At 37.2% G+C, this 12032-nt stretch overlaps 1 protein-coding gene across 1 annotated transcript; it reads left to right on the top strand.

Annotated features, from left to right (window-relative positions):
- Positions 1-4190: 4190 nt before the first annotated feature.
- LOC137730048 (protein LATERAL BRANCHING OXIDOREDUCTASE 1-like) lies at positions 4191-6284 on the top strand. Its single transcript, XM_088677261.1, has 2 exons — positions 4191-5028; positions 5522-6284. The coding sequence occupies exons 1-2, from the start codon at positions 4463-4465 to the stop codon at positions 6105-6107; spliced, it is 1152 nt and encodes a 383-aa protein (XP_088533387.1). The 5' UTR covers positions 4191-4462; the 3' UTR covers positions 6108-6284.
- Positions 6285-12032: the final 5748 nt, after the last annotated feature.

Below are 12032 nucleotides of genomic sequence, written 5' to 3'. Positions count from 1 at the left end.
GACGAGACTCGACATCTCTAAGATACATGGAACAAAAGGACAAGCATTCATCCACCAAATATGCTTCAGTAATAGAACCTTCAGGATGACCTTTATTACAAACATAACGCTTCAGTGTTTGCAAATACCTATAATTATAATACAAAACACAAATTATTATAATTACTAATAAAAATTATCATTATAAATTAACAAATTTTATAAAGATTTGTTAATTACCGTTCAATTGGATACATCCATCTATATTGAACAGGCCCTGCAATAGCTGCTTCATCTGCCAAGTGAACTGGGAGGTGCATCATTACATCAAAAAATGCAGGCGGGAATATCTTCTCCAATTGACATAGTGTCAAGGCAATTCTTGAATTCAGTTGCTTGAAACCTTCCTCGGACTCCTTGCTACACAATTGTCTGAAAATTGCACTCAACTCTAATAATATCATAGTAACAAATTTAGGCAAAACCACACGTATTGCAAGTGGGAGTAACTGCTGCATTAAAACATGGCAATCGTGGCTTTTTAATCCATGTATTTTTCGTTCATTCACATGCACAGATCGCGACAAATTTGATAAATATCCATCGGGAACTCGAATAGTAGACAACACTTCACAAAATGCAGTTTTTTCTTCTCTTTTCAATGTGAACAATGTTGGAGGTCGAAATGTTCTATTTCCTTCCCTACGTGGATGTTGTCCATGTCTTATGTTCAAGATTTCAAGATCTGCACGTGCAACCAATCTATTCTTAGACGTTTTCATCTATATCTAACAATGTTCCCACTATATTGTCACATATATTTTTTTCAATATGCATAACATCAAGATTGTGTCTAATCAATAGATGCCTCCAATAAGGTAGTTCATAAAAAATAGATTTCTTCTTCCACTGGCTCTTACTACTTATACTGCTCTCAGTTCGTTTTTTGTGTTGCCTAACCGAGCATCTTTCTTCGGTTTTCCAAAAGTAAATCTCAAAGTACAAAGTTCATCAAGACATTGTAAACTAGTCCATTGCCTTGGTGCACTACGATGCTCTCGCCGACCATTAAAAGATGTGGTTTGCCTTCAAAACATATGATCAACAGGAAGAAAGCATCGATGCCCCAAATAGCAAATCTTACTACTCGCCGGCAAGTAAATAGATTCTTTATCATGCATGCAATGTGGACATGCTTTATATCCATGTGTACTTTATCCTGATAACATTCCATAAGCTGGAAAATCACTTATAGTCCATAAGACGGCAGCCTTCGTCGCAAAAATTTGGTTGGAATACGCATCATAAGTAGGAGTGCCCACCTCCCATAACTCATTCAACTCATCAATCAATAGACGCATATATACATCAATCTCTTTACCGGGACTGCGCGATCCTGGTATTAACAGAGACAACAACAAATTGGGTTGCTTCATACACATCCAGGACGGTAAATTGTAAACTGAAAGCACCACAAGCCATGTGCTATGATCTTGCCTCATTTTTCTGAAAGGATTAAATCCATCACTGGCCAACCCTAATCGAATATTTCGCATTTCTGATCCAAACTCCGGATATAAATTATCCAAATGCTTCCATGCTGGAGAATCTGAAGGATGTCTCATAAACCCATCCTTAGGACATTCAGTTGTGTGCCACCTCATATGTTAAGCCGTATGCTTCAACATATACAACCGCTACAATCGTGGTTTTAAAGGAAAATACCACATAACCTTAGCTGCGATTTTTTTTTCTAGAGCCATCATCTTCGTTGACATTTTTATATCTTGATTTACCACAAACTGAGCATGCGGTCAACTCTACAGTGTCTTTCCAATAGATTATGCAATTATTGGGACAAGCATCAATCTTCACATACATCAGACCCAAGTCATTTGTATGTTTTTTTGCCTTATAACAAGATTCAGGCAACCAATCTCCATCAGGCAACATTTTTCTAATTAACTCGAGTAACGTGGTGAAGATCTGATACAATCTTACAACCGCCTATTTTTTAAATTCATTACAACCTGGCCACAAATCTTGATCTGTCTCTTCAAGCAACTTAAAAAAAAAGTCTCGACCTCTTTCGAACACCCTTCCCTAGAAAGAGATTCAGTAGACGGCCCAATACCTTCTTCCGTTAATGGTTGGACAAATACATCATTAAGAACATCATGAATACCAGTCAACCGATCTCTTGTTTCAGTAGACGGCCCAACACCTTCTTCTCCAATCCTCATATTTTGCTCTCCAATGAAAGGTTCCCCATGATGTCGCCACAAAGCATTTTTGTAATCTTTATCCATATCATACAACACAAGATGTTCGACAATAGTTTTTCTAACAAAAGTATATCGATTACAATATCTTTTGCAAGGACATCTAAACTTATCGGGGCCAGCACCATTCACAACTGCTTGATCCAAAAACAAATTAATTCCATCTGTATATGCTTCCAAATTTCGCGATATTGTCAACCAAATCTTTTCCATGTTTTACCACTGTACAATAGCAAATATTACTTTGAAACTAAGATGCCTACAATCTTTCAATCCCTATCATATAGGCATAACTATTAGAAATTTCAATCCCTATCTTTCAACCGCGGACTACCACAATTGCAATTTAATTTTCAAAACCTATCACAGTAAAACAAATTAAAAAAACAATCAAAGCTTAACAAAAATATGTTTATCTACACTCTTGATTATTTATTAAATTTAAGTTTTGTATATCCTCATAGCAATTGGAGTGAAATATTTAATTAATTAACATAATATATACCTATATTACTAAATATTACCAATTTATGGTATATTAAATATTATCAATTTAACATAAATATTTACAAATAATATTTATCTCAATTTCTTCATAACAATTTAAGTAAATAAAATAAACTAATGGAACACAAATAATCCTAATTTATCATACTAATTAAATTAAAATCTCTAAATAAATAATCTTGTGTGTTAAACAAACAATTTAAACATCAAGAAGTTCAACAATAAAACCTGAACTATTGAAGAATTCTGTCGTCGATCTACTCTTTACGTGGTCAGCCAACCAAATAAAGCCCTTGCAAAATCAAATCAGAAAAAGATGAAATGCTTGATGAAGAAAGAAATAGAAGATAAAAAGTATGGAAGCAAAAGAAATGAAAAACTTCCTGTGAGATGAAGAGAACAAAAAGATTGAAGATGAAGAGAAGAAAATGATTGAAGATTGAAGATAAAGATTGAAGATTGAAGATTGAAGATAAAGATTGAAGATTGAAGATGAAGAAGAGAAAGAAATATGAGATTGAAGATGAAGAAGAGAAAGAAATCTGAATGAACAACAAACAGAAAAACTTTTGGCGTAAAAATAATAAAATAGTCGATTTCTGTCAGTTATAACCGGTAGAATACTAAAATAATAACCGCCAGAATACTAAAATAATAAAATAGTCAATTTCTGTCGGTTATAACCGCCACTATTAACTTAAAAACTGCCAAAATATATAAAAAAAAAATATTAAAAAAAACACAAATACTGGCGGTTAAAAAAAATTTGTGGCAATTTAAACCGACGCTAATTATCCGCCAGTAAGTACTGGCGGATATAACCGATAGTAATTACGTTTTATCCGACACTAATTAAAAAATGTGCCGGATTACTTTTATCTAACATAATGGCTTATTAACCATCACCATCATCCGACATTTAAAGCTAATTTTGTAATAGTGGGCCACAAGAATACGAACAATCAAGAACTTGTACCTGAGCACATGACATGAACTGTGTGGAAGAATACCAATTTATATAATGATCCCACAAGCTCTAAATTGTTTAACCTTTTACAGTAGTAGAAACATGATTATCTTTGGAAGAGAGTGACTTGTAATTACCCTGCATGTTAGTATTAGCCCGTGTTTCGCATACCTGCTTTGACATGACAAGTCTGACTAAATTGGATGGGAGTTTTAGCGTGTTTGGTGGGTCTAGACTCTAGATGCATTTCCTATTGGGATATGTATAGGCTCAGAAGTGCATCACAGTAAACGTGACTTAAAATCAAATCGTACCCTTGCTAGCCACGTTAAATACTCAAAAGTGATCCGGTAAAGTAGTTCCATCTACGTTTTCTGGTCGGACAAAGTTAGTATGTTGACTTGTATATAAGGCCTCTTTCCAGTTTTTACAGGTCCAATATACTTGTAATGCAATACAAGTTAGCCTCTAGGCCTCTGGCCTGGCCTCATGTACCCAATCAAAGCGTCATTTTCGCATGGCCCATGCAATCGATCAATCTCCTTTAGAACTAAACAAGTTGATCAAAGATGTGGTCTAAATTTCACTAGTTACTTATCAGGTAAGCATGCAAACCAATTACGCAATCCCTCTTAAGGTCTGAAGTTTCCTACAATCATCAAGCACATTTGCCCATCCATGTTCTAAGAAATAGGAAGTGCTTAATTAGCTGGCTAGAGAGACTCATATGGAGGAGCTGAGTGAAAATTGCTTCCATGAAGCCACCTACCTAGACCAAGAAGGTCAATTAAGAACTTCCAGAGTGCCCGTGGTTCAAGAACTCGCTCGGCGAGGATTCAAACATTTGCCTGAGAGATTCATAAGGGTGCACCTTGAACACGATTATGATGTTGTCGACTTATCTTTGCTTAATAATGTCTCAGAAGTCCTACCATCCATAAGCATGGCTAAATTACGAGCCCGGTCTGAGTCCACAGACTGGACCCGAGAGCTGGCCGAGCTAGCAAGTGGTGCTAATGCTTGGGGTATGCTCATAATCAAGGACCATGGTGTGCCAGGGCATGTTTTAGATGGTGTGAAGGATGTGGTCAAGGAGTTCTTTGGGTTGTCGTTTGAAGAGAAGAAAGCAAGCGTTGGGTCGTATGTGAGTGTGGATAACATGGGGTACGGCCGGAACTTTGTGAAGTCGGAAGATCAACCGTTGGATTGGATTGACCGTGTGACTGTGAAAGCAGCTCCTGTCGGAGCAACCCAAGGGCTTCATGTTTGGCCTCAAAGGCCTGCCGATTTCAGGTGCCGCATTTCACCAAATAAAACATAAGTGTGCATCGATCATACTTTTGGTACCTTTATTTTCTGACACATGATAATCTTTTTAATTTTTTTTTTCGGAGATTGAGAATTTTTCTATTTTTAGTTTTCAAAAAGTGAAAACAAAAGTTAAAAACGAAATAGTTATTAAACAGTTACTTAGTAATAATGAATTTAGCTGAAGTGATTTAAGTATTTAGAATAAATTAAAAAAATTCCAACATTGATAATGAATTTAGCCAACTGATTCAAACATTTAGTGATTTAGAATAAATCAAATTCTTGATCAGCTCATGGAACGCTGTAATTGTTAGAATAATTTCATAATATAAAGTGGGAAATATTGCAATGGGTGATAAGGGGCTTGTTTATATATGTGTGTGTGTGCACGCCGTGAAGCAACTTATCTTTAATCCATCGCCCTAACCATTAGCCACAAAAATTTTAAACACTAATCAACATTTTTGTTAAACAGGCATGCTATAGAGCAATACGTTCATGAAGCAAGAACCATCTTGAATGACTTACTGGAAGCCCTTGCCGAAGCCTTATCACTAGAAAAACATGTATTCCTCCAAAATTTTGACCCCAAAGACAGTGAGATCAATGTGAGAGTCAACTACTACCCACCATGTCCTAGACCAGACCATGCCCTCGGTCTAACTCCGCATTCGGATGCCAGTGCCCTTACTCTACTTATGCAATTCGACACCGCTGGAGGTCTCCAGGTTTTGAAGGACAAGAAATGGGTGAATGTGCCTTGGCCACCAGAGGCATTGCTAGTGAATATGGGAGATTTGCTAGAGATTATGTGCAATGGAAAGTTAAAAAGCCCATGGCATAGGGTTGTGACCCAAATGGATGTTGAGCGCTTCTCAGTGGCTTTGTTCTATAATCCATCTCCCCGAACTTTGATTGATCCTATAAGGGATCGTAATTCCTTGAAAGATGAGGGGTATGAGAAGGTGGTTGTGGGTGATTATTTGCAACACTTTTATAGAGTTAGTCCTACTGCGGAGAAACAAGCCATCAACTTTTCCAAAAGACCCAAAACGGAATGAGGTGTGTGGGATTTTACATGCTTTGTTAATGTTGTTATTTTTGTTAACCAATGTATTAGTTTGGAATGTGATCCTTGGCAGCTAGCTCGGATTTGATTTGTTTATCATGTGCGAATCTAACTAGCACAGGATTCATGCGTATTGCTTTTAATTATTGTATGTGCGGCTTGGTTATTATTTGTGTGATTTATAGAGGCAACCAGGCCAGAAGCAAATGCAAAAACAAAAAAACATGTGGGGTAGCAAAAATTCATCGTTTTCAATCTTGACAAATTTATACCTACAAAAGACTCAACACTTTTCATCGAGACCAAGGTCACACGTGCCCCACGAGGTTTTTTTTTTTGGTGTGTGGGGGGGGGGGCAATGGATCTCTGATACCTAAGTCAGTATCTTTGAAAAGAGTAAGTGTTTCGAGTTTGTATGTGTAGCATAAAACTTACCAAAATTTGATGGAGATGAAGGCATTTATAGGGAGGAGTGGCTGGCCATAGGGTTAGGGTTATGGCATACACATAGCGGCATCCGATTGGCCATGTGTCATTCATTGAATGAATGAGGAAATAATATTCCCAAGATATTAATTAAGATATTAATTAGGAGATAATATCTTGAGATGATGATAGAAACATCCATGATTGATTGTGCAAGGGATTCCTTATTTGATGGAGTTGATCTTTAATTGTGAATGTATTAAAGATATGAATCGGTGATTTTTTTTTTTTTTTTTGTCAAGATAGGATTTGGTGATTAATGTCTTTAACTTTTCCATGCCACAAGAATGGGAGCTGAGAGCAGTTGTAGTCAACTTCTTGAACCTCCAAGTATGTTGAGTTGTGCATGGGAATAATTGTGTCCTGCTGTCCATTTAATAAGGGCAATTTTATATTCTTCGGCATAAAGTCCATGCGTCATGTTCTGCATTTTTAGAATTATTTTTTGCTCCACAATATTCATTGCAGTGGAGATCAAGAAAGTGGCTAGTTAGAAGATTGCGGAGGTGAAGTTTTAGATAGTAGTACAATTTTCTTGCTCTTGGTTGTCAAATGAGAAATTAAAATATTTTTAAAGTTTATTTGTTAAATCTTGGAAATTAATCTTCAGAGAATATGTTAATTTCTTTATTTTACTTATCATTCAAATTCAACCAAGACTAAGATTATTATGCTACTTTCTAAAGCTCCGCCTCCTCAATGATCTAAACTTTTCTTTTTTGCTTTTGGTTTAGCCTGCTTTTGCATCTGTACAACGAACTTCCTTTAGTATTTAGGCTTTGGCATTTTGCGTGGCAACCATTTCAACCAGATGCATTTAAATTCTAAAATCATGCAAATGACTTGAGGTTGCCTCTTAATATGTCATATTAATTGTGCATTCTAACAAGGCGACCCATAGCCGACATCAGATTCTTTCTTTGCTGGGAATTGCTCAGGGTGAGCTCCCATCAGTTACAAAGGTGGTCCTCTGTTTCGAGGTGAGCCTTGTAAACAAAATTTCCAAGCTTTGGTGGATAGGATCCGAGCTCGTATGTTATGGCAAGGACACCTTCTCTCTATGGTTGGTCGTATTACTTCACTCAAATCGGTGGTGGTAAGCTTGTTATCTCCTAGCTTTTCAGCTTATGCTTGGCCTTCTTCTGTCCTGACTTAAGTTCGGAATTGGGCTCGTAATTTTATTTGGTCAAGTTGTGCGCTGATACAAGTGGTTTTTTCACTGTTGCTTGAGAAAAGTAGTGTTGTGCGTATAATGAGGGTGGTTTAGGTATTCGCAACTTTGCAGCTCTTAATCTAGCTTTTCAAATGAAATTTTTTTGGGACATTCGAGTGATTTCTAGTATGGCTTATAGTTTTTTTCGGAGGAGATTTTTCAATAATTTGGGTCATCCTTGTTCGTCTTACAAGTGTTCTTCGGTATGGCCTGGGCTACGTCCCTTATATTCGGCTATCTCTGATGGGTAAAAATGGATTATTGGTTTGGGTGGTCAGGTGAAATTTTGGCATTCAAAGTGGTTGGATGTGCTGGTTTCTGATCAGTTGGGACTTCCTCTGCCTATTTCTAATCGTTTGCATGCTTTGGTCTCGGATTTTATTTTGGATGGCAGCACTGATGGGAATCTTTCAGTTAAGCTTGCTCGTGATTTTTAGCGTAGTCGTCAACCTCATGTTCTTTAGGATCGATGGGTTTGGCATCCATGCTTTCGCTCACGTAATTGAGTAATTTTATGGAAATTTTTGCATGGTAAACTTTTGACTGATGATATGCTTCAAGGTAGAGAGGTTTTATGTTGGCTTCTATGTGATCCCCTTGCGGTGGATCATCTCTTTCTTTAGTGTGCTTTTGCAAGACAATTTTGGTCGGCTTGTTTAACATGGTTTCAAGTTTGTTCTTGGTATCATGATATCCATGGGTTTTTCACTTATCCACTACATCAGGCTCCGGGTACTCAGTTGCAAATGTTATGGTGAGGATTAATTGGTGCGGGTTTTTATTTACTATGGCAGACTCAGAATAATTTGCGTTTTCGAGATGGGCTATGTTTTGTTGCTTCTTTAATTAGGGCGATCAAACTCAACTTGTTGAGATTCATTCTTTTAAACTAGGCTCCATGAAATTCAGTTTCTGAGTTATTTTATGAGCCATTGGAGTTTCTGGGCATCAAAATCCTTCAAATTTGGTTAAAGTAAACACGGATGGTGCAGCTGGAGGTTCCCCATGTTTGGCTGGCTTGATGGGATTTTCCGTGATCATAATGGACTTGTGCTCTTGTGCTGGGTTGTTTTGCGGGCTCCCTTGGTCTGACTTCTTCTCTGGAGGCTGAGCTTTATGCTGTGATTCATGCGGTTTCTTTGGCGATTAAAAATGGTTCGCAAGCATTGTCGATTGAATGTGATTCATCTCTAGTAGTCCATTTTCTTTCTTCCTCTATGGCGCAGGTGCCTTGGGCCCCACGTTTACATTGGCATACCTGTCAGGGTTTTCTCCCGAAGAATACTTGGCTACTCAAAAGGATAATCGGAATCGTTCATAATATAAATCACCCTATGCAGATCTACTCTGCAAAAAATAAATTAAAAGTAAATTTGTTTAGTCATCAAATTGTATAAAAACAAATGAACGAAATTGGTAAAAGCATTACGAACTGTCTATATATTTGCTAGAATAGATTGACTAAATGACCTTATTTTTAATTCATTTTTTCCAAAGATAATCTTTTCCGTGTGATTGATAATATGAACGGTTTTGATTATATGCACAAAGCTTTGTGATTCAAATTCTAAAAATTTTGAGTAGGAATTTTTACTCATCTTTGAGCAGCCAATTATAATATTCTTTTCTTCCATGACAATTTTGAGTTTCCCATATTTTTTTAGAGGGTAATCAGGTTCAGGCGGCGAATTCTATGGCTAATTATGGTGTCGACTGCCAGGTACTTATTGGTGGGATTGTTGTCCTGCTTGTGCTGTTATGCTTATTTGCGTAGCCTTTTTCAGCTTCCGACTTATCGGATTTGTTTGTACTTTTTTATGTTGTCTACGGTCAAAATTTTCTTGGTTCATGTTTATAGGGGAGGCCGCTATCGGGGGCTTGGCACCTTCCAATTGCTTTGAGCGGGGAGGGGTAGGTTACATTAACGGCCGCAATTCGGATCCCTGTGTGTAGTTTGGTTTGCCCAATACTTCAGGATATGAGCCAAGTTTTTTCCCTCTTAGTTTTTTCCCTGTGTGTAGTTTGGTTTGCCCAATAATTCAATAAAGAAGTTCTTAAAAAAGGAAAAAATAAATAAAAAATAAAAAATAAAAGGTAAGGCCTAATTGAATTATTAGTCCCTGTGGTGATATGATAGTTGGAAGATAGCCCATGTGATAAAGTCTGTTAGAATTTATGCTTAAAATTAAAAATTCCGTCAACTTTATGTTAATTGTTAGCACACCATGTGCTAATAATAACAAAAGTTGACGGAATTTTTAATTTTGGGCATAAATCCTAACAAACTTCGCCACATGAGCTTAAATTCTAATTTTTTTTTACAACATAGGCAATCTTCCAACTACTCTATCATTATGGGAACTAATTATCTTTTCAAGATCAAGTAATTGATAATCATTAAATAATAATGTTGCCATTGGCCAATGTAGGGGACCACATATTTGTTAGAATTTGAATTTAAATGAGAGATTTGTGTGCAGCAACCGCACAACTTCTTCTAGAAGAAGAAATAATCACAGTACAGAAAAATGGAGAACGATGAGAGAGAGAGAAAGAGAGACAGACAGACAGACAGAGACTGCAAGCAGAGAATGTTACTCTGCAAAATTCATTCACACATACAACATGAGCTGAGAAGAGAGAGACTGAAGTAATCCCACACTCTGCAAACGGTTACATAGTTTTGGCAATGTTTAAGCTTATATCAAATCAATCTCAGTCTTCCATCTTACATCTTATGAGATGAAGAGGCACCTCACTTATATAAAACCTATAAGACTTAAATAAGGCAAATTACATTTAAACCCAAAGCTGATTAATCCAGCAATGTAAGCTAGGATTAATACAAACACTTAACACATCAGTTCACGATTTATACTTCAACAATATTATCCATACAGATGCACATCATAAATTTTTAATATTTTGATGGATGATGATGCATAATTTGGCGGGCTAAAGCGACGCCATCCAGCATCGGTGCTACGTAGCACCGAAGCCCCTCAGTGCTCAAGGTGGTACTACCCACAGATTCAAAAATCAAATCAACCAACCAACCGGCGAAATCCCCAATAATAAAAGCTCCTGCAATGCTAACTATTATTCCTGCCGTCATCACGAATAAAGGATGTACCGGGAGACAGCTTGCCAGGGCAACCCCTATAGCGCTTCCTAGCGTCGCACCTCCAACTGATGATATAGCCACCACAGCCGCGCGTGTTGCCGTTTGAGGTGTGTTGTCAGCTAAATATATTTCCCATACCGTCGCGCCTGCAGACAAAAGAAACACGGCCAGCAACCCCCAAGACTTTTGATAACCGATGAATTTTAACCTTTCCCCGCCCCGATGCCTCTATTATTTGCTCGTACACCTGCATTTATGGTAACTGATAGGAGCATATTTATGCGACTTAAATGGCTTGTTCTCGTACATTTACGTTATGTTTCTTTAGTTATTTTAGTTCTTTATGCTTCTTTTGTGTGTTTTCAGGTTCTAAGGGCAAAGTATGCAAAAGGATGCCTTTTGGAGCCTTTTGGAGCAAATTAGAGATTGGAATGGATATCATATGCTTGAGCCAAAAGGATGGACGAAATTGAAGACTTGAAGTAGGAAAGTTAAATCCTAAAAAGACCTCATGTTTGAGCATCATTGAAAACTCCTACGCATTTTAGAACACAAAAACAACATTCCTAGCAACCTTAGGACATTGTCGTGTGTTTCCTTGTGTTTCCCTTCCTTGCCATGCAAGGAAGGGCTTTGTTCCCTATTTTAAATACTTAAACACTACCACTTATCATTCACCACATATCATTCACCACTTATCATATCATACATTCATTTATCACTTATCATAAATCATTCACTTATCACTTAACATATCATACACTTATCACTTATCACTCATAATCATCTACACATTTCAACCATTTAAACACATGTACTTCACCTACAACATCCACCTACTTCACCTACAACATCCACCTACTTCACCTACAACATCCACCTACTTCACCTACAACCTCCACTTACTTCACCAACCTCACACACTTACTTCACCTACAAATGACATAGCCATATGTTCCCTCCACTACTCCTATAAATACCCTTGCATTCATTCATTCATGGACATCTCATTTCATACACAACACATTACAAACACATTCTCCCTTCCCTAGCCGTGAGCTTCCCATCCATTCCCTTATAATCCAAACACCACT

The sequence above is a fragment of the Pyrus communis genome, chromosome 10 (genome assembly GCF_041283825.1).
Source record: "Pyrus communis isolate YQ-2024b chromosome 10, ASM4128382v1, whole genome shotgun sequence".
NCBI classification, from domain to species: domain Eukaryota; kingdom Viridiplantae; phylum Streptophyta; class Magnoliopsida; order Rosales; family Rosaceae; genus Pyrus; species Pyrus communis.
The sequence above is the reverse complement of the archived record's forward strand: the minus strand, read 5'-3'. Positions and strand labels throughout refer to the sequence as shown.

Excerpts from the sequence above, each read along its gene's own strand:
- LOC137730048 (XM_088677261.1), top strand. The coding sequence starts at position 4,463 with ATGGAGGAGCTGAGTGAAAATTGCTTCCATGAAGCCACCTACCTAGAC. Across the intron at positions 5,029-5,521 it reads CAAAGGCCTGCCGATTTCAG|GCATGCTATAGAGCAATACG; the intron begins GTGCCGCATTTC and ends TTTGTTAAACAG.